Genomic DNA, 23,849 nt, shown 5'->3' with positions numbered 1-23,849 from the left:
AGGTTGAGGTGACAGACACTGTTACATAGAAATATAAGTTAAAACAACTTTTCATTGAAGTCTTTTTAGCAATCTGTATTAAGAATCTTTAAAACATCCCTACCCCTAGGTAACTAACTCCTAGGGACCTATCTTGAAGAAATAATCAGAGAAAAGAGGTCCAAAATTTACATACAAGGAACTTCATCATACAACTACTCATAATAGCCAACGAATCAGAACAGCCTAAGGGGCAGAAAAAAAAAGGAGACTGATTAAGCAAATTATGATATTCTGAATAAAATTTAATATTTTATTAATAAAATTTAATAATATGAGAAACACTCATGACACAGTATTCAGTGCAAAAGATGGAACACAAACTGTGTATGGGCCCCCGCGTGTGGTTTGCACGTGTGTTTGTGTAAGGGTGCGCATCTATGGTTTGGGTATACTGAAGAAAAAATGGAATAAAAGGCACCAAAATGTGGATAGCAGTTAATTCTAAAGCAGTGGGAGTATGAGGGATTTTTATATTTTTCTTTAAAGTTGTCTGGATTTTTTTAATCTTCTACAATTAACATATTCTATAAGGTTCAATCCTAATAGACAAGATATTTCAAAATCTTGATTTGGTCCTCTTTTATTTCATCGACTCCTAAAACTAGCTGACCAGGAAGAGTTTCTAACAATAAATCTTCCAGCACACCCTACTACACCCTCAAATTCTGAGTCAGAAAGTTACCTCAATATGTTTATCGGTTTATTGGATTTAATTTTAGTGTTCTCTCTTCTTATGGGGCATTGTTTTGTTTTGTTTTGTTTTTTGAAGTTAAGATAATCATTTTCCAACTATATTTTTTTCCGTTTGAATTTACACAAATTTCTGAAAGAATAAAATAAGAAACTTTGTCTAAAGCCATGCTAAAACCAAGGTATGCTAAACTTCCATGATCTAGATATCTTCATTCCTCAGTTTCTTCACCTACCTAATGGGGGATAAATGTGGCCCCTACTTCAAAGAAATTTGGGGGAAGATTAAATTAATTGATACATTTAAGTGCTTTAAGTAGTTCCCGACTCGCAAAAAGTTACCGGTAAATGTTTGCTATTGTTGCAACCACCATAATCTTCATCATCTGCCGATGTAGAAAAATTAAGCAAAAGAAATAAAGTTAGTTTTAAAATGCTTCATTTTTAACAATCGAATGTCATCTCTTGGACATTGCTTGTCTAAATACAACATTGTTTAATTATTCATTCTACAACTTTGCCAGGGATTAACCAGTAAATTCACCAGTCTTTAAATATTCATAATTCCTCTTTATCCCTCTTCCAAAAATTGGGGCATTTGCTGCTTTCAGTCTTCAGAGACCTCTTCTCCCAAGATTCCAAGGTTACTTAACAATAATTTTCTGTTATGTTGGTGCACCTGGGTGACTCAGTCAGTTGAGTATCTGACTTGATTTAGACTCAGGTCATGATCACAGGGTCGTGAGATCGAGCCCCACATCAGGCTCTGCCCTGGGCATTGAACCTGCTTAAGATTCTCTCTCACTCCCTTCCTCCGCCCCTTCCCACTCACTCTCTCTTTAAAAATAACAACAACAATAATAATAATTTTCTGTCATGTCTCTAGATTTTTCTACTTCCTGAAATGAAACCTATCAGAGTCTGAGCAGCTCTGTCTTCAGTGCTCTATTTCTTCTTGTGCTTCAATTTTCCTTTAAGCTTACTTGCTCTACCCTCTCCAGAGTTAAGATTATTCTCCTTAATCAAAAATGTGGAAGCAAAATAGAAATGGAATAGTTCTATTTTCGTCATGTTGCTATTGTACTATGTATCTCAGCAGTTGTCCAATGACTTAGTCCTTTACCTTTTTGTTCTCAACATAACTTAAGGATATATAATTATTTATACACCCATGCTTTGTGTGCCCTCAATGTTTTTCACATGCTTCTCTTCACATCACCCCAGATTTTTTTACCTTTATTTACACTATTACAAATAGGTACCACTTGCTAATCTTCCCTCTTGGTTTCATGAGCTCATTGGAGAGCTCCCAATGATACCACACTATTTGGGTTTGTTTTGCTTATAGTAGCACTCTTTTCTTCTTACCTGAGATCATTTGTAATTGTGTAGCCATGTTTCCACTTGTAAATTTCCCAGGCTTCATGGTCTATCTTCACTCTTGAAATGCTTGTCCCTTTTTCAAGAATTTTTTTAAGAAGTTTTCAAGAATTTTAGAAATCTAAATTTCAGTGAAATCTAGTAAACCTCTATGCTCAGGATTCTTTTCTAGGAATATTGTGTTAGCACATATCTTTCTTTCCAGGTTACCATTATCTGCACATCACCAAGAAGTTCTGTATTGTTGGTAGTACTTAGATCCAAATAAGCAGCTTCTATTACTGTTCTTTGGAGACCTTAAGCAAGGAAAATGTCAGCAAAGCTAGTCATGAAACTATAAGATACTCAGCTTCTAGGAGAATGAATCTGAAACCATTTGACTAATTGAATTAGCCTGATTTGCCAAGTTCTGTTATAATTTCTGATCGATCCCGAAATAAAATTCCATATGGATTCCCTTCCTCTTGTACTCCTTAGATGTAGGTGCTTCATGAAGGATCTGTCCTTAGCTCTCCTTCTCTTTTCATAAATATGTCTCCTGTCATGCTCTGACCGTCTTCTGACCTCAGCTATCCCTTCTGAAACTCCTACATCTTTATCTCTAGCTCTGCCCCCTCATCTCTCTCCAACCATTGTTTCAACCCTCCACCAGATAACTCTACCTGGTTTTCCCAAAGACACCTCAAATTTGGTGTGAATCCACCATCTCCCCTACCAAACTCTCTTCCTTCTCCTGAATATCTTGCGTCTGTTGGCAATTCTGCTCTACCTAGGCATAAAAGCCTTGTACTCACATTTGACCCCTTCCTCTCCTGCATCCATGTGTCCCGCCACCTTTAACTCCTTGCTATCTCTGACATTCATGCCCTCTCCTACCTCTTGCTCAAGCTCTCCTGGTCTTATGTAGGAGTCATAGCCTAACTAATGATCCCCATTCACGTGCTCCTCCTTCAAGATCTACGACCCAGTTAGGCTAGATTAAACTTCTTAAAACATGGTTTTAACTCTACGAATCCTCTCCCTCTGAACACTTTTCATTGCTCTTTATCAATACATAAGTAAATTCCAAACCCCTTGTCCTGCCATTCAGTATTTCTATTGAGGACCTCCCTCATCCTCTTATCCGTATTTATTTCCCACTACTCGTATGGCAACTTAGATTCCAGAATTGCTGTTCTATACAATGTACTAATTTTCTACTTCCAGGCCTTTGCTCACCTGGAGCCCTTGACTTGAATGCCCTTTCTCCCCACTCCCCTGCTCCCCAGCAACTATCCAACATACTCTTCTCAAATGCTACATCAGAGTCTCTCCCAACCACATCAGCTAGAAACAACTGCTCCCGATCTCCCCTCAACTCTCATAGACCTTCCCTTGTGCCTCAGGAATGACATTTCTCATTTTGTTTCTTAGACTATACAGTTACTTGAATGAATGATTTTCTTTCTTTATGAGAGTGTAAGTTTCTTGATGAAACTACTCCTGAATAATTTTTAAACATTGCACAACTTCTAATGTCACCTTGAACACAACGTTTGTACATAAGTACCCCAGTATTGGATAAATTAATCATTAAATAACTCAGGATCAATCCTGCCTTCTTTACAGATTCAGGGATTCTGGAATATTAGCTCCTTGTTATCTATAATATCTCTAAAATAGTCACACTCCTAAGTATTGTGCTGAGTTTTATCAAGTACGTGGTTGCAAGAATACTGGATCATGGATGTTCACAATAGCTTTCTAGTTGCACAAATAAACTAATTTTCAGCATAATCAAGAGGTAACTTTATACAGAATTGGAATTTGTGGGTGTGAACTGCTAAAATATTCTAAGTCAGACAGCTAAAAATCTATCTAGACAACAGAAGTCTTTCTTAGTTGAACATTAAAAAAGTAAACATCAATATGTTATTCACAAGAGTTAACATTTAATAAATATCTGATGTGCCAGGTTATAACAGACATCTATAGAGATGCTCAAGCTCCTGGGAAAATTTTGGGAAGCAGATGGCATTTCACATCTATTTGTTCCATGATAATTTGGAAAGGAATTAGTGGGCTCTGGTAACTATGGGTACACTAACAATAGAGCTAGATATGCAACTTAAGGTTGACTTATTTATTTTGCCTTAATAAAATTAAATTACTACCATCTTATTTTTCAGTAATTCTTATAAGTCCCTATGAAATTTGGCAAAACGATAACTTTTTGTTGAATATTTTATGAGGAAAAAGTGCTTCTATCTTAAAAGAGAATCATGCCTATAACATTATAAATTATCTTCTTAATTACCTAGACTGACATAAGGGAGGTATCACGTTACCTCTGAGAGACAAAACATTGATATTCCTTAGCAACCCTCTATAAGCCTTGTGTTGCCAAAACACTTCAGACACCATGCCTCTACCCACACAGCTTTCTTTCCCTTATTACTAACCCCAAGATGAAACCAGCCCAAACTGGCTATCGACAGGGGTGGGGAAAACTTGCTAGGTTCAGCATTGTCTCTTATGCTTAAGGTACTCTTCTCTATGGGCTACCTGTGATGAGAGGTGGATGGTTACACACCAACACTAAATATGGAATGAAAAATGGGCTCCCTTCTAATGAGAGGCCCCACTCTTGCTACCGGCCACAGTTCTTCATGATAGGACAATGAGGGAAGTTGTAAGAAGCTGGACTAATTTCTCATTCAGAAAAATGGTGTCATGGGTTGGCTAAGAGTGTGAAGGTTGAACTCAAATTGCCTGGGTTCAAACCCTGGTTGAGCCACTTATTAGTTGTGAGAGCTCAAATTAATTAGTTAATTAGTTAGTTAAATTTACATTTCCTCTCCTGAAATGAAAATTATCGCAATATCTTTGTTATTATGACAATTCAATGAAATAGTGCCTATAAAATACCAAAATGTTTGGCATAATACATTATAAATATTACTAGTATTTGCTCAATTACAACCTCTAGAGAGAATGGAGAACTGACTCACAGGTTCTCAGAGTTTTTGTTCCTAAAGACCAGCTTTGATCCAAAGAAGCGATACTGAAGACCACGCTAGTTGCCTAGCTAATGTTTTTTTTTCTTTTTCAAAATAGCTGCTTATGAAATTTACAAAGTGGGATACTGACCAAGTCATATATTCTTCTAACACACAAAGAAAAACATGACATAAAGTTGGAAAGCAACATGTTGTTTTTCTTCAACAAATGTACCTGAACTTATACATCAAAAAAGAGTTTTTATCTTCAAAGGAGTCGCATCAGGAAGCCATGCACTTATTTCAACAATGCTGCCAAGTATTTTTGGAACTCTTCCTTCTAAATTACCTTCTGAGCCTGCTTCAAATTCTTTTAGTTGTCTTCACTGGCAACAAATTTTTTATCCTTTGGGAGTTTTCAATTTTGAAAGCAGATTTAAAATCCACTCTTATAAAAGAGATGGAGGATAATGTCACCTCTGGTCAAAAAATAAGGAAATAAGGGCCTTTTCTCATAGCTTGTAAAAAGCCTCAAACAATTCCAGAGAGGGACTCTCTAAAACATTTCAGGCTTATGGAAGCATTATCAGAATTAGTTTGCTACTTTCTGTGATTAACAGATTATGTCTTATTTACTTAATTTTATTAAACAAATACAGAGTGCTATGTGTTAAACACCGTCCTAGGAAATTTGACATACATCTAATGCTCGTATCTTATGAGGTAGATTCTTTTATTATCCCCCTATTTCAGATGAGGTAATTGAGGCACAGAGGAGTTAAGGATTTTGTCCAAGGACACAAACCTAGTAAATGGCAGAGCCAGAAATCAAAACCAGGCTATATAGTACATATGCTATATTTTCTAAAAAAGTACAACCCCTGGGCATTAACAGTTATGCTTCCTGGGTTTTTTGAGGTAAGGCAATTTAAACTTGGTGAAAGAAACTCTATCTCCCCATGAATTTTTTTTAACCACAGCTAAAAGCCCTCTTACTGTTAACAAGCATTATCTGAACCCTTTTTTCTCTATCTTCACATAGCAAGTTATACAAGGAGGAAACACTCCCACTTTCTAGCTTCCTAGTTTTCGAATGCTCTGTAGGCTAGCTATCCTGTTTTCCTACATAAGCAGACCTTTTACCCAGCAGTTTCTTCAGCCCTGTGCCAGGAACAGTCTCTCTCCTCACAGGGTTTCCTCAGGCCTATTTCAAAACTCCCTCCTTAAAATTCACTTTTTCCATTGCATCACTCAGTAGCTCAATCTTGCTTGATTAATGGGGAAGATTTTTTTAAAAGGGAGGGGAGGAGAGTGGGGAAGGAAAGACATTAAAATATTTGCAAGTTCTCTCTGAAAAAGCACCTTCTATCATTTTCCATCAGCAAAATGCTTTGAATATCTCACTTTTGCCCCCCTTCGCTTTGAAATATGAGTTTCCAAAGCAGCTTTCTACCAATGCCAAGAGCATACCGTTGGACAGCCATTCGGTAATGACGACAACCCCAAGGAAGCATATTTAAGCAAATTGAAAAAATAGATTATGCTGGAACTTCTTTTATTTCAGGATAAAAGAAAAATACAGAAAGAAATCTCACAGAAGCGTCTGAAAATAGAGGAAGAAAAACTAAAGCACCAGCATTTGAAGGTAATTTATGATTTTAATTTCATTTCAATGATTTTGTATTCAAATATCCTAATGGCACTCAAAATCTCTATAGTAAAGATGCTTTAGGAAGGAAAAAATTCAGCATAGTTCTACTAACTCCCTAATAACGATAGGGGAGGGCCAAGAAGCTAGTAATATTTGCATAGGAGATTAATACCTTCTGGTAAACATGTAGAAAACACGCTTTTATTACTTTTATCCTTTATTACTGAATTTCCTCATTTTCTTGGGTAACCTTGAGAATTCAGCCTTGATAATTTGCCCCCGCCCCCCAACACAGTCTTGCTTAACATCCCTAGGGATGGATCCAGCTAGGAAGTCCCTTTTGAAATCAGTGAAAGGCCAACCTTCCCCCAGGGGGTGTGAAACAGACGCTGTCTGACCTGGTCAAGGATGCTTGTATTTAAAAGTTCAGTGCAATGAATCCAATATTGTTTGAGTATGTTTTGGGGGTTTTGTTTTCTTTTGCCTTGTTTTGACAAACCATGAGATCATCACCAGAAATAAACCTCCATTTTTAAAACCAGACTTTACAACTTCCATGGGTGTGGTCATTTTGTAATTAAAGCACATTGAGTTTCAACATTTTATTACGTAGCTCGCTCATAGGATGCAACCAAATGACAAACAGGAGCTCCTTGTGAACAGACTCAAGCAGGAAGCTACTTCTCATGGCGTCTATACATTTAAGCTAAACTTGCCAAATTCAGCTACACCCAGCTTTCTGAGGGATCAAGTAACCACCTCTGAAAAGAAACGTAATTTAAGATTCCAGTTAGCCTCAGTTCTCTGGATTCTGTTTGCTTCTTTGCTCCTATATAAATTGGCATTTCCAATGTTTGATGGATAATTCTAAAGTATAGTTAGCCTGTTATTCTTGCAGTGTCTCACATTGAATTTACATGAGTGGTGGGTATAGCCAAGAAATGCAGTGTGTATAACCAGAAAAATCAATGAGATTAAAACAAATTTTACCAAGTTATTTTGGTGAAACTCAAAACAAAAGGCAATTCCACAATAATTTTTGAGCTAAGCCATTTCTAACTCCATAACCGGTGCTCGTTCTCTAACTTCTCTCTCTCCTTCTCTCTCTCTCTCGCTCATACAAACACACACACACAATTTGAGTCTCAGTAAATTAACAACTGCTTCTGAGTAAATGGATAGCTCTCTCACATTCAGCAATTGCTATCCTTGTCCAGTGGGCAGCCGAACAACAGTAGAGCTCACAGTAGGAGAAAGGGTTAAATATCCCCTGAGTTCATTCTAGGAAGCAAGTTTGACATATGAAAACTCTGACTCCCTGAAAAGTCCATTTCTGAGGTGGCACCTCCTTTCAATACTTGCCAAAACCAGTCCAAAAAGTCATCCATGAGGGGCGCCTGGGCGGCTCAGTCGTTAAGCCTCTGCCTTTGGTTCAGGTCATGATCCCAAGGTCCTGGGATCGAGCCCCCGCATAGGGGCTCCCTGCTCAGCGGGAAACCTGCTTCTTCCTCTCCCACTCCCCCTGCTTGTGTTCCCTCTCTCGCTGTGTCTCTTTCTGTCAAATAAATAAATAAAATCTTTATTAAAAAAAAAAGTCATATATGATCTTCCCTATAGGTCTGCTTTCTGCAACCCAGGAGACTGTCTAATCCATCCAATCAGAACATTTATCATGCTTTGGATTGCCGAAGATGGTTGTGCAGATTGTGTACTGCACAAAGATACCCGAGAAAGGGGTGTTAAAACCCTGCCCACACTTGCTTGGAACTGTGCACGCTGGCATAGGGCTGCTTCTGTCTGAAGGACGATATTTATTTTTCTCTGCACAAAGGTGCTATCCATCTTCCCAAGCTGTGCACTGACCCAAAGGGGTGGGGGTGAGGAACAGCACTTTTTCCTGATTTTCATATTAATGCCATACAGACTACCAGTGGCCCCAGAGGGCTGTAGCCCTTCTGCCTGCAACCTAGTGGGGAACTCAGGATTAAATAAATAATTAGGACAAGTTAAAAGATGATTTTTTTAATTTAAATAAGAATATAAAGAGTTCATAACTCTTTAATCTGTGGTCGTCAAAGCAGGTCTGTTAAAGGTGTGCGATTTAAGCTGAGTGTTAACTGATAGGATTTATATAGGTGTGTATAGAGCTTTTTAGTCAAAAAACGTTTATTAATTACCTATTATGTGTAAGGTACTATGCAGGACACTAAGAGTACACAATAAAGTTTGACCTGCGTCCTTAAAAAGAGAACTGACCCAGAACCCTGAGACGACCCACACACCGTGATAAGCAGTGTATGTGAGGCACAAACCGCGAAGGCAACACAGAGGACAGAGTGGCTGTTTGCGACGTGTTTTGCAGAAAATGGCTGGCTGTACCAAACAGCAAATAGGCACCATTACAAATGGGGTTCAGAGGGTGCCTGGGTGGCTCAGTTGGTTAAGCAACTGCCTTCGGCTCAGGTCGTGATCCTGGAGTCCCGGGATCGAGTCCCACATCGGGCTCCCTGCTCAGCGGGGAGTCTGCTTCTCCCTCTGATCCTCTTCCATCTCGTGCTCTCTGGCTCTCATTCTCTCTCTCTCAAATAGGTGAATAAAATCTTTAAAAAAAAAACAACAACAACAAATGGGGTTCAGAAATGTGCAGAAGTATTTTTTTAAAGATTATTTATTTGAGAGAGAGAGAGCAGAGTGGGAAGGGCAGAGGGAGGGAGAGAGAAGAGAGAGTCTCAAGCAGACTCCCTGCTGAGCACCGAGCCCCACGCGGGGCTCAATCTCATGACCGTGAGATCACTACCTGAGCGGAAACCAAGAGTCTGACACTTAACTGACTGCACCTCCCAGGCGTCCCAGAAGTATTTTTAAAATAGATTCTACAATATCCTCACCAAGTCAGGAAAACCTTATCGGCCTCTACAGTTACCAGTCCTTCTTTTATTTTCTTCTTCATCCATCTGTCTCCATTCCACTGACTGTCCTCAGCACTTTCCTGATTGCAAACTATTTCGTTACACTTCAATGACACACTCTAAACAAGACAAACACAAACATTTACAAAGCACTCCTTTATCATTAGTACATACCTTGCGAAATTATAGTAGTAACTCTGATATTCGTTGGCTCTGGAACCTGGCAGTCATACCAATGACATGATAGAAAGGGAGTTTCCAGGGATATGAGGAGCATTCTAACTTTCAAACATTTCTGAGATTTGTACACTATGGGTCTCCTCACATAGTAACATGATCACAGTCTGCCACCAAGAAACACAAACTACACTCAGCTTAGAAAACTTTTCTTTTCTGGAAGTCCATTTGATTCATGGTATGAAAAACTAATTTATTCCTAAAGTCTACTGTAATTGCTATATAGAATGCAAAGTGCTTCAGGAAAACCTTTCCCTAAAAAAACTGCCCAAAGATCTATTACCGGCATGTTCCTTATATTTTCATTTGGTTAATATGGCTTTTGATTCTGAATGTGGTTGTTGTGAAATAGATTTTTCATCAACCTCATAGACGAAAGCACAAGTCTAAACTGTGACATAAAAACAAAATGACCGGGGAGTCTGTGTGGCTCAGATGGTTAAGCATCTGCCTTCAGCTCAGGTCATGATCCCAGGGTCCAGGGATCAAGCCCCATCCATGTTGGGCTTCCTGCTCAGCAGGGAGTCTGTTTCTCCCTCTTCTTCTGCCTCTCCTCACTGCTTCTGCTCTCTCTCTCTCTGTATCTCTCTGTCTCAATGAATAAATTAAAAAAAAATTCTTAAAAAAATAAATAAAAAAGGTGTTATCCCACATTTAAAAAAACAAAACAAAAAAACGAAATGACTATGTTTAAGTTGTTACAATATGTGATTGTACCATATCATTTTAATTGCACATCCAAATTATTTATTTTATATTCAGAGGCAAGGAGTTCATTCACAAATTCATTTTTTTTTTGCCAGAGGTAAATGACAATTTGTGAGTTATGAGAAAAGTTTTAAGAAGCTAAAATTAAAATCATTCTTATTCCTAACCAGACTAAGAACCAAGACGATAGCCTCAAGCTCACATAATCACATCACAAGAATTATTCTCTGCTCTCTGTAACTTAACAACATAAGACTATCCCATCTAAATGCTTCTTACAGTGATCTGGATGTAAATGACTGAAACTGTCCTCGCAAGTGGTTTGTAAGGACTATAATTTACTTACAGGTGTCCTCTGTCTTCTTTACTGTGCATTAGCTTATCATCACATTCCATCAAATAAAAATAAATTTAAATTAAGGTAAATTCTTAAAATGATAGTATACTAAGATTTTCTTGGCATCTTTGATCTCAAAAGATAAATCTTGACCTTTATTAATAACATTTAACTGTGTCTGTGGGAGAACATTTTTACAACGGCCAAAGAGCTATAATTAAGGGTTAAGATAACACAGAGGGAAAGAATCTCTGGCTACAAACTTCTCTTATGGGGTATGTTGTCCCCATGCAATTGCTTGAAACTCTGGAAGGGCCAACACAAGTATGATGATCTGGGACAAGGTTATTACTCGATTTAGTGGTTTTTAAACTGTGTTCTGTGCATCCACGGGGGCTTCCAGACACCCTCACTGAGTCAGCTAGAGCAGCCCAGTTTATATCAGTACTACAAAGTACAATTCCATGTAATATATATTCATAATCAATGTAATGTTTCTTACTGGTTTGAAAACCATTGCCTTACTTAATATAACCATCATTTGGTAATTACCTAGCACAATCAACCTTATTTAAACTTTGTTTAAAATTCAAAGGTATTTATATTCCAGTAGTATTGATCCTAGCATCCTTTTAAAAAAGACAGAAGTTCTATTAACTTGCTCTCATTTTAATTATGGCATCAGAGAAAGAAGTTTCAGAAAATACAAAGCTTCCATTCTTCTCTCCTCACCATTTTAGACACAGCGAATCTCCCAAAATAATTTTTGAATAAATAGTTTGCACAGGTAGATTAGATATATAGAGAGAACAGTTTTCTCCAGGAAGAAAAGGAGAAACTCTAACTCTTTGGAAATAATATCTAACAGTTCCTATGTAAGACATGGATGGGATGTTAGCTAAGTTCCCTCCAAATTTTACACATCTCTCATTTGCTTTAGGTCTTCTAAGGCACAAAGTCCAGGATTGTAATTCTTTCATGCAAATTCAATGTTTTCTTCCATGTGATAGAGCATAAATATTTTTTGTTTTGTTAAAGTCGACAAAAATTCAGCTCACCAATATTTAGACAGATCAGTAAATTTTGTGCATCATATTATCAGAACAAGTAATTTGTGCTAAACTTAAGTATCTGGAACCGGGGAGGTTCTCAGAAGAAAGAAGGGTATTGGGTCGGCAAAGTCATAAATGCTGACCACGCCACTTAAAACTAACATTGAATTGGTTTAGGATACAATAGCAACCTCCTGTTTTGGCCACCATTTCAAATAATCCCTCCAAAATTTTTATTGGAGTGTTCGCTGTACAATGTCATTGAGATGAATTTAAAAAATGGCTTCAAGGAGGCTTTTACTCCAAAGACACAAGATGTACAACCATTAACCAAGTAAATAATAGTGAGGTATCACAGATAAGGTTCCCCTATGACTGCTAGACATACACAGAGATTGCCGCGGGATTCTGAAGGAAGAGAGTTCTCTGAGGGCAAGGATGCGGCTGTGGAGGGTTTGAGGGCAGGATGGAGATTTTCACAGAGAAGGAGGGACCTGAACTAGAACTTAAAGGACAAACGGGATTTAGACACATCAAACTGGCTTTGGAAGGGGGTCACAAAGGGTGCAATGAAGGAAGATACCAGATTTATTCAGGCAAGGCAGTGAGAAAAAATAATTTCTCTTTACTCTGTCCACTATTAAAATTCATAAGATTTCGGCAGCCAGAGATTTTGGAAATTATTGACTGATTTAAGAACATCTTTATGTTTCCTGATATCAGAAAAAGGCCTTAAGGGAGAAATGGCTTCTAGAGGGAGTCAGCAGTGGAAAAGAACAGGAAGAGATGAAGAAGCAAAATCAACAAGACCAGCACCAGACCCAGGTTCTAGAACAAAGTATCCTCAGGTACGGCCCTCACTGAGATACTCTACAACTTCTTTTATTTTGACTTTGCCCCATGTTGCATGTATAAGAGCCATTCTTATGTTTAGGTTTTAATAAAAAGCAAGGCAATACCAGAAGGCAATAGAAATTTCACTATAAATGTCCCCTACACATAGCAACACAAGATTTATTTTTTAAATAAATAAATATTAAATATTTTTAAATACTTAACCCAAAGCTCTCCAAGCCTATTTCCTCATCTATAAAACAGGAGTAACAATATCTGTCTCCTACAGTTGTTGTGCAAATAAACAATATATGTATTTTGTATATTGTAGCTAAGCTACTGACACCTACCTGGCACATAACAGGTGATCAAAAACTAGTCCTTCTTCACAGCCCCAACCTCCACTCTCACCTTAGAACAGGGGACAACTCTATGGGTGTGTTTACACTGTCTCTCTGTCACCCCTCTCCCAGGCTCTCCTCAGTCACAACCATATTTTGGAAGAGAAGACACTGTAGGAATCCTTCACTAGCATCTTCTCTCTTCTACTTCCCTAATTATTTGGTCACAGGCATTGACCTCACTTCTCGATGTCCTTCCCTGCCCATCATACACAGTCAGTCCTGAGTCAGCAACTTGTAACATAACAAGGGAAGTTTTAAAATTGCCTTGGCTTAAAATGAGGCGATGGACATGAAAAAAAAAAAACTGAAAAGCTGGAATAGGAGATGGGGTTATTAGTATCATCACAAAATATAGAGAGCATGGAAGAAAGATGTGGGAAATGTCAGAATCATTTTCTAACCTATGTGTGGAAAAAAGATGGGATTTCTTGTGGTATAATAATGACAATAATTTAAAGCCAATGGATCTTTGAAACATAGGTAGCTTTCGAAATCTCACTGAGAATTTGTTCTCTTTAGTGAGAACTGTAGGAAACAGCTAGAAGGTGAAAATATCCCGTAGCTGTACGACTACATTCTGTCCATCCTCACCACACTCTGGACAGATTGCATTAGGCGTCAAATTGACAACATGAAGAAAAGCTTCCTTTTTAAACTGATTCTCATTTTATTTGCCTAATTTCATACACTTGTATATTTAAAAGCTAAAATCATTGACTACTTCTTACTGACATGTTTTTTAAATTAACAATTCGTAAAAAGTTATATTGTAATCATTGAAATGTTTACATTTATGAACCCCTCAGTTGCTTGCTCAAAGATGTGAAGTGCCCCTGAATGGTAGATAACAAATACTTAAAAATAACTCAATAAATCAACTCTACAGTTCGGAAAACTTGATCCTTTATAAGGCGTCCCTTAGCAAGAGCTTCTTACCAAAGTCTGACTTAGCTGATGATTACTTTCTCATCGTCAACACAGAACTCTTATCTCCGAAGGAGTTCTGAATTTAACCCCTGCATACCCCGCGCTCTGCCGACACCTCCATGCTTCCCTTCAAAGCCCCCTGGTTAAGAGTCTTTGCCCTTACTGAACACCTACAACTTTCTCTGCACTTGATGATCAGTGAAGTGGCTACATAAACCCAAACTCCATTAACAACTTTGGGCAACATTGTAAGCAATCCCAGAGAATTTACGAGGGTTCTACTGATTGCTTTCAGACCTTGCCTGAATGCTCTGAGAAGCACATTAGCTTCTAGTAGTATTGACTGTGGCTTGCCTAGAGTTCCTATATGACCAAAAAAAAAAAAGGAGGAGGAGCAGGAAGAAGTAGAGAAACCATATTTACCAGCCATATTACTCTCCAGGTACTTTACATATATCATCCCATTTAATCTTCATAACCCTATGACACGATGTCTTCATCATCATCACTCTTTGCACAAAGGTTGAAGAATTCGCACAAGTAGGAAGTGGTGAATCAGAAACTAACTCATTTGACTACCCGATGCTGCCTATAAAGTGACAGCACACAGCATTCCAGACCCCACACTGTGGTCTGACGAGCTGTTATCTCTTATAGGAAGTCTTTAAAGCATGTTCTTGTCCCTTGGTTCTCCTTTCTCCAAACAGCTCCTACCACACTCTGGATCTTCTTCGGTGTCGCTCTAACATCTGTATTAAATTACCACTTCTGTGTCTATACATTACCCAATTTCTGGCATCTTATTATGACTTTACTTTTTTTATTTTTTGTTTTAATTGAAATATAGTTGTCATATATTATTATATTAGTTTCAAGTGTACAGCATCGTGATTCAAGAACTCTATACGTTATATGAAGCTCACTAGGATAAGTGCAGTCACCATCGGTCACCATACAATGTTATTACAATATTATTGACTGGATTCCCTGTGCGGGCTTTTCATTCCTGTGACTTTGCTAACTACTTTGTTTTAGATCTTCAGGATGTCATTAACCATCAGGGCTCCTTTATTATCACCAAATGATGTTAACCCCCAGATACAAATAATAATAACAGGAATGGTTCATTTTTAAATGACCTTGTGCAATTTGCGAAGCCCTTGAACCTACATTATGCCATTTAATTCTCACAGCAATCTGAGAAAGAAAGCCCTGACACCTTCATGGTAGAGATGACGAAACAGGGCTCGGAGAGATCAGGGGCTTAATGAAGGTCACAGAGTCATTAAAGGGTATTCTTGGGCCTCAGAGCAAGTCAGGTTTGGTGCTCTGCCGCTGTAAAACTAACGGAGTGCTGTGGGTGTAAATGTTCTGGAAATGGTAAAACCCCTAACACCTCATAGCAAATTGCTTTGTTTAAAAAACCAAAGAGCCGTGTTTGCAAAGAGTTAGTAAAGAATTTGCATTGCTGTGACCCATGAAGTCATGCTTATTTCTTTAAAAATGGGCAGGGAACAGAATGTTCCGAGGCAACATAGGGAGACACAAAGTATCTGTGCCTTGTCTGCTTTCCGCAGCCTACAGCCTCCGCTGCTGCCCAGCATTAGAGAAATCATGCTGCCAAAGCAGCTTTACCTGATAACTGAACATTTTCTTCTCAGAGGTTTCTAAAGCTGCTAAACAATCAAGTGGGTGTTTTTAAAGTCAATCTTTCTCCAAAACAACTGCCCGCAGAGCCTCAGGAGCTTTTCTTACCAGCTAAGTAAAGCACATTTTCCTGTTAGCTCCAAGAAGCAACCCAGTCAACGGACGAAGTTGAACCGGGCAGAGCCATGCTCCTTCCCCAAGCAGGGAAGGCATCCCAAAGCCTGAATGTGGTTTATCACTCGATTTAGGTGACTGCTCAAGGGTGACATTTGCCATCTGCCAGGCCTCTCAGTTAGAGGATAAGATTTTAATGGGAACATCAAAATAGAAACGTTGCTATTACCTCAGAGTCTGTAGCAGGGCCAGGCTGCCCCTGGAGTTTTCATTCCCACTACTACTCCCACGGTCTTGTGAGATGAAGTGAAAGCGTGGCCTTTGGCCTTCAAATCCCTGTTCTACTGACCATAGTACATAGAAGCCTGGAAATGTTCTTTCATCTCTTTGGGCCTCAGTTTCCTTGTCAGTAATAGTGGGACAATTAGAGCGACTTCACAAGACTTTATAAGTGAAGCAGCTTTCAAAGTGCCTGACACATGGTAGGTGTTCAAAAAATATTAGATCCTATTCCTTATTAAGAGTCAAAAATAATTAAGAGAAAGATGGGGTTGTTTATCTTTTGGCCAAGATCTCTCATTTCTTTATGTCAGTACAAAGAATCTTTTTTTTTTTTTTTTAGTAAACTGAGATTATCACCCAACGAGGACTCCTTCCATTCAGATACAATTGATGGGTTTTCTTTATGGCTTGAAGACTGAAATGCTAACAACAGCAGTAATTTTTACAGAGTATGTGTTATAGACAAGGCACTGTGTTAAGCACTTCATATAGATTACTTCATTGAATTCTCACAACCACCTTATGAGATAGATAACATTTAATAGGTGAGGAAGATGACATTTGTAGATGCTAACTTGTCCTGGCTCATATAACTAAAAAATTAAGACTCAGGATTTAAAACCTAATTAAGAGTCTTAATTACAAAAGTGAATTATGCCTCAGATCCTGCAGACAGCTTTTACAGAAGTTAAATCCTGTAAATGTTAGCCTTTTACAGCACGTTTTTATTTCTAATCCATGCTATGATTTCACTCTCTTGCATGCATCATTGTATAGAGACATTCAGATGACTCTCTGCCATACTGAACACACTCAGAGGTCCCCTGACTCACACCTAACCTTTAAGTAAAGCATGTCTGCTTATCCCTCCTCTCATCTTTTCTTTCAGAGAAGCAACATTTCAGAAAATAAGTAGGTTTCCATGGTTTTTGTCTCAGAGACACATTCTTAGCTTTGGAACAACATTAGTGAGTATTTTGCCTGGTGCCCTGATTAATGCCTTTGCTTAAATAGAGTGTCAATTTGCCTCCCAAATGAGCCCTGTTCTTCCTGTGACCAGTGAACCAGTTACTTCCTGATCCAGCACTGACTTTTTGGCGCCGACAGCATGTGCACACATTCATAGGCCGGCTTAGAAATCCTCTTCAGTCGCATCTCTTGCTTCCCTCCGTCCAGTAGCCTACACCCAAAATAAGCCCGCCACCCCCACCCCAAGCACCCTCACAAGTATCCAAAGGAGCTATGTCGTTCACATTCTAGATTCTTCTTTCCTATGCGGCTGCCCAGCTGTTCTCCGTGACTCCCTCTGCCAAAATGCCTTGCATCGAGCTGCCCTCCAGACACTTGCTACTTTTTGAACTGTGTCCAAAGACCTCTGACTTTAATTGGAGCATACAGAGTGCCTGCCAGAAATGTCATAAGCATAAAAATGCAAAAGGTTAACTGCCAAGGAGAATGAGGCAAACGCACTGCCTTCCCTTTGAGAAGGATTATCTACTTATGATTAAATGTTCTCTAGTAAGGATTTTTTTTTCATATTCCAAAGTACCCTTCTGACCCTCTGCCTTCCTCTAATGAGCTTTCATTTGTCTCCAAATGGTTAGAAACTGCCTGCCCATATGGTACTAAGAGGAAGCTGCATGAAGGAGTAGATTTCTGTGTGATTTAATGCCATGAGAAAATCGGAGGAACGGGCCGCTACTGCGGTTTCCACCCCCCCACATAAGTTAAGGGAAATTCCTCCACAAATGGAGATGCAGTTATTAGGAAATACATTCTGCTCAATATCATATGAAGCAATAATCTACTCAGTTAACTCAAAAAAGAGCAGGCAAGATTCAATTTCAAAAAGGAACCCAGAGGATTGATGTAGAAGTATAAAGGTTAAACGATTTTTTTTTCCTGGTTATGGATTTATCAAAGTTCAGCTCATTATGATTTCTATCCAAATTTAACCCCTACCTAATGCTCAGATCTACCTGTGAAGGTCAACTGTACCTTAATGAAATTAATGCCTCATCCAATACAGCGAGGAAGGCTGCATAAAAAAATAATCACATTCTAAATGTTTCTGCCTTCCTGCTCTGACCCAGCCAGCCATAGCTAACATCACATAGTGGGAGAAAGAGATGCAAGCTGCTCTTCTGTGATAATGCGAGAGAGAAGAGAAAGGGAAAAAAGGCAAAAAAAAAAAAAAAAAAGAGAGAGAGAGAGAGAGAGAGAACCCACCATTTGTTTCTTCTTCTTAAATTTGCTGTTGCCTAGAAACACTTAAGAAATTATTCTGAAGCAATTACATGAGTCAAAATCATTCCAAGCATGTTTTTCACTCTCCATATTTGACTAATTGGTTTATCAGATTTGCAAGAGTTCATCTGTTGTTGTTTTTAATTTCCCAGATATTCTAATTATTTTTAATTTAAGAGATTTTTTTAACTTCACAAAAAGAGCAAAATAAATCAAATTTCCAGCAAAAAAAAAGGAAGAAATCTATCCCCCAACCCCCACTAGAGAAAGCCTAGTACAATGCCTAGCACATAGTAGGAATAACCATGACTACATAGCTTAATAAATGAATGAGTGGAAAAATATGGATGATCAATGGATGGATGGATGGTTGGTTGAATGGATGGTTGGCTGAATGGATGGCCAGATTTGAAAATACCACCTATTAAAGGGACCAGCTAAAGACTACACGATGACTTGAACATTAAGAAACTAAAAAGGAAAGCCTTGAAATTCTTTAAAAAAAATAAAAAAGAATAAGTACCCAGCTATCTTGAGTCAAGGGCAAAGTTATATGACAGCGGTACCCCTGGTTCTTGAGGCCACTGTTGATGGCTCACCATCACTTTACTTTCTCACCTTTCCCCTCTTACATATGCTTTTTTATTTCCTTATCCCCCACCTCCCAGCCTTCTCTGTTGTTCACACCTGCTAATCTCATCCATAGGGTAGTAGAAATAAGGGTTAAATTTACACAGAATAAACACTCCCCCACCGTGGTAGGCCAAAAGGTAGATTAGAATACCACCACTCCAATGCAATTCAATAATAACAGCTACCCTTTATGGAGCACATATTATGTACTAAGCATTATTCTGAGAATGACAGTTCTCTGGGGGAAATCTGATTGGCGTTATTTCACAAATAAGGACACTAAAACACAGAAACCTGTAAACCTAATAACGGTCAAGCCGTGAGTCACACATAGATCTTTCTGACTCCAGACCCATTCCGCCATGACTCACTCTGCTTGTTCTTGATTCAGGTCAATAAACATTTATAGAGAACCCCCACATCAAACTCATCTTCATCTTCTAGAAGAGATTGAGAATCATAAGTGCTTCAAAAGCAAATATTTATGTTTACCTCTCTTTAGATCTTTTAACTTTTCAAAGTGACTTTACACTAATCATTTCATTCAAAACAACGTTCAGTGACTCGAAACACAAATTTAAAACCATTAGCATGAATGTCATAAATCTTTGGCTGTGTTGATATGCGTAAAGAGGAAGAAAGGAGTAAATGAACAAAGGAGAAAGTGGGAGGGGAGTTAGTTTCAGGGGCCCATCCTCAAGGTCATTGTCATAAAGAATGTTCAAAGGCAGAGACTCTTTGGTATAATGTGCTACCAAAGAGCCGAGGCTTCCTCATTGCCCAAGATTGTCCCCCACCCCAGCCCCAACCCCTTGGCTAAATTTATCAGCTCAGAAAGTTTCCACACCACACCCCTTGGAAACCCTCTTTTGTCTGCCACAAGGCAAGAGTCACTTAGTCCGTTTAGACCACCCCAGGCTAACTGATCCTTGTTGGTTAGTCTATGTTATATTAAGGTTGGAATTTATACTTATTGGCCTTCAAATAATAGAGTCCTGTTCTTGGTATCAAATATGAACAATTAATACGAGAAGCAAAGCAAAAATGAAGTGGAAAGAGAGTTGAAAACACAGTGGCTGCTCTATAATACCATGAGAGGCAAATGCTCAGCGTTGCAAGGCACAAAGCCAGTCATTATTTCTGAGTAGAGAGTCAGTGGCTGTCTACATCATTACATATGCTTTGCCATTTCATAATATGGTTACAAGTAGTTTATTCACTAAAAATATTTTTCCCCTACAACTTTTTTTTTTTTAAGGAAAAAGCTTCCCTGGGGCACCGGGGTGGCTCAGTCGTTAAGTGTCTGCCTCCGGGCTCAGGTCATGGTCCCAGGGTCCTGGGATCGAGCCCCGCATCGGGGTCCCTGCTCAGCGGGAAGCCTGCTTCTCCCTCTCCCACTCCTCCTGCTTTTGCTCCCTCTCTCGCTGTGTCTCTCTCTGTCAAATAAATAAGTAAAATCTTTAAAAAAAAAAAAAAAAAAGAAAAAAGCTTCCCCAAATCATGGATAAGCACATTTGCAGCTACCTTGCCATGTCCTGGCAATAGCAGTGTTTGAGGTCGCCTGGGAAACTCATTACACCTATGTAGAGGTCAATTTGAATTACTATTTTAAAATTATTTAGCTCTTATTAAGTGTTTGGCATGTACGACAAGGCTCTCTACAGGCTCTAATTAAAAGCCACACACCCGGTTTCTGTCCTACCAGAACATTCAAAAAGCCCATAACTAACCGATCTGCCATACCTCACCAACCTCCAGAGCGTGCATTAATTTGCATTCATTTGAAAGTTATGTTTGTAATCTGCGCATGAAAGTGGCTGATTCTCTGAAAACCAGTTTGGTTTCTTATTTTTCATGGCAAATAAAACCCTTAATTTACAAAATATGATTCTGATTAAGAGGGTTTGCTTTTCTACTAAATTATTATCTTCTAACTTTACCTGCCTACATGGCAGTTTCAAATCAGTATCATCTGCCCATGAGATAATTATTAATATTTACCGAGTTATATTAGGAGATGAGATTCACCCATGCAAAAGCTGCTCACATGTAACTATAAATTATTCAGCTTTTCTAAACATCTGCTCTGCTCCCAATTATCAGAGCAGACTGACACTTGTTTCAATGTCACTGCTGGGCTAGCTCTCCGCCTCTTGTTATCTTGAAGCTTCTGTGTTGTACTGCTCCTCCTGTTCTTAAATGCTCAGGATTAGAGGCAATAGATCTGGCTCAGGGCAAACTGAGTATTTGTCGTATGCCAAATGCCCTTTAATTCTCTGGCATGCTTACCCATAGCATGTGATTGTTTGCACTGGTGGGTTAGATCTTCCTTATTATACACATGCCCTTTGGCAAAGGCTGTTTATCAGGCAATTCTTGTGCTATGACTGTGCATACAAGTATTCTTCATCTTTTTTGATACACTTTTATTTCAGCCTGGTGAATAAAATGTGCCTGACATGCAGTAAGTGCTTTTAAACAGTGTGTCAATGTTTGATGAAATTTACCAGACCCCTAGTTTTTTAAAAAGAACACAAAAAAGCCCACCTTCTACTAGACTGCATGTTCTCAATTTTATGAGAAAATGTAGTTTGGTAATACCATGAAGTAAACTGTCTATAAAGGTAAAATATCTTTAACCCCTGATCCATTAGTAATCACTTATTTGCCCATTACATATGACCAACACACTGCAGTCAATATTACCTGATTAAAGTCATCAACTACATATACTCAATAGTATCTGTTGTGATTCCAAAGCTATTCGTTTAACCAAACTATGGTTAAAAAATAAATAAAAAGATCTTTCCTTTTTCATTGTAAACCTTAGCCATTCAATAATAACTAGCTATGGTAAATATAAACCATGTCAGTTTTGATAAATGATCTAGAAACATGTAAAGTCCTTAACCACTAGGCACAAAGCTGATTTCTTTTTCTATTTTTACTGGCTAACTACTGGAAATGCAAGATACTAATGAGTAATTTTGCAAATCAAAGAAAAAATATGGAAAAATCTCATACAATTGATGACTCAAAGATTCATCCCCATAAGGCGATGCAATAGTTAGCATACTGGTTTTGATGTTTTAAAAGATTCCATAAAGCACATTTCTCTCACACCCGTAACAATCCTAGCTGGCAGACATTCAAGGGAAGAGGAGAAGCAATGTCCCATGAGATGATCAATGACAGAGAGACCCTGTTTCTTTCTGTCCCGTTGCTTTGCTTTGGCCATGGTTGGATGGCCAAAGACAGCTCGCCACTACCACATCCACATTCCAGTGTAGGAAGGGGACTATAAATGGAGGGCAAACAATTCTATTTTAAAGAAATGACCGGAAAATTGCAGAGGTCACTTCTGCTAATATCCTATTAGCCAGAATTTAGTCACATGGCACCATTTAAATGCAAAAGAGATGGGAAATGGCAGGGTAGCTGGGGAGAGATATAAAACTCAAGGAGTTCTATTACTAAAAAGAACAGGAGAAATGGATTGGGGTGAGGGGGGATTAGCAGGTTGTCAAAACAGACTAGCATATTATCTCATTTATAAAAAAGATAACATTTGTTAAATAGACACCATGCCCATAAATATTACGAAAATTCTAATAATGCTGGAGTGCTATTCTGGTTTTCTGTCTAGAACTGTATTTTTAAAGACAAATGTGTCCCTGAAGCTATACTAACACCCACACTTGCTCCAAAATCATTGATATTAAAAGTTGAAGATCAAATCCCCAAATGGACGTGGTATGTTTTCTTTTTTATTGGAGTTGTCATAGATAGTTCTCCTCTCCCTAGCAGAGTAGGAAGAGAAAGGACTAACTACTACATTATCCACTAATTCCTCCATGTCACACCCTGTGCTAGAAGCTTACAAACATGACTTCATTTACCTCCTCAAGACAACCTTTTGTGAATACTATTATTATTCACCAAATGAGAAAACTGAAGCTTGGTTGGGCTAATAAGTAAGTAAGCCAAGTGTGTTAGCTTTGGTTAACTTTGGGCTCACTTTCTTGTTTCCATGGGTAGAACTGAAAACAAAAAAGTAGCCCTGCCCACAAAAAAATCACAAAATGTAGGTAAACCACCAGCCACCTCCTGTTCTCCCAAGATTCAGTGGGAAAGAAAGGAAAGAGAATCTGCAGCCCAAGAGAATAGTCAAAGATTACAACTGCTCACCACTTGGGGCCGAATTCAACACCTGCTGGAAGCAAACACATTCTGAGAGCCTGTGAGTCCGAAAAGAAACCAGATCCTTCTTTGTCTTGCTTGGGGTGGGGCTGGTGAGGTGGTCCTAGCACTTCTACCAACTGGTTTCAGAGGTAAATCAGAGGTGGCACAGCCTGGATCAAGTCCTGCTGGTTCAGGCCTTCCCAGAGAAATGATCATTGGGCCCTTTTTGGGTGAAGTCCTGGCTTTTAATAAGAGAGCATGGGCTCCCAAGAGGCAAACAGGTCATCTGTCCTTTCAAAGTATGCAGCTAAAGCCAGTCATAAACTTAATTTCAAACATGGCATCAGTGATTACCTCCAAACTACAGTTTTATAATCAAATTACATCAGCCAGCTTTTATTTAAGACCTAAAACTTCTATTACTTTGAAGAACAGTTTTGTGCCCGAACAAAGAGAGGCTCTCTATAAAGTGGCTAAAGCTCAGAGAAACCCCAGACTCTGAAAGAGACTGTTCTAAGAACTTTCTACCAAAATCCAAACTCAGGCAGCCAAGAAAAGAAAAGAAGAGAAAGAAAGAAAGAAAGAAAGAAAGAAA

At 38.6% G+C, this 23,849-nt stretch overlaps 1 protein-coding gene across 1 annotated transcript in view; it reads left to right on the top strand.

Annotated features, from left to right (window-relative positions):
• PALMD (palmdelphin) overlaps positions 1 to 23,849 on the top strand; it is a 50,912-nt gene that overhangs the window by 10,313 nt on the left and 16,750 nt on the right. The window contains exons 2-3 of the mRNA XM_025872269.2: positions 6,655 to 6,735; positions 12,708 to 12,832. Coding sequence (XP_025728054.1) covers positions 6,655 to 6,735; positions 12,708 to 12,832 — 206 coding nt within the window. The remainder of the gene's footprint in view (positions 1 to 6,654; positions 6,736 to 12,707; positions 12,833 to 23,849) is intronic.

Source organism: Callorhinus ursinus, unplaced genomic scaffold (assembly GCF_003265705.2).
Source record: "Callorhinus ursinus isolate GAN/ISIS: 27379988/994484 unplaced genomic scaffold, GSC_fseal_2.0 scaffold9, whole genome shotgun sequence".
NCBI lineage: Eukaryota > Metazoa > Chordata > Mammalia > Carnivora > Otariidae > Callorhinus > Callorhinus ursinus.
Note: the sequence above shows the minus strand (reverse complement) of the source record. Positions and strands in the feature narration are given on the sequence as shown.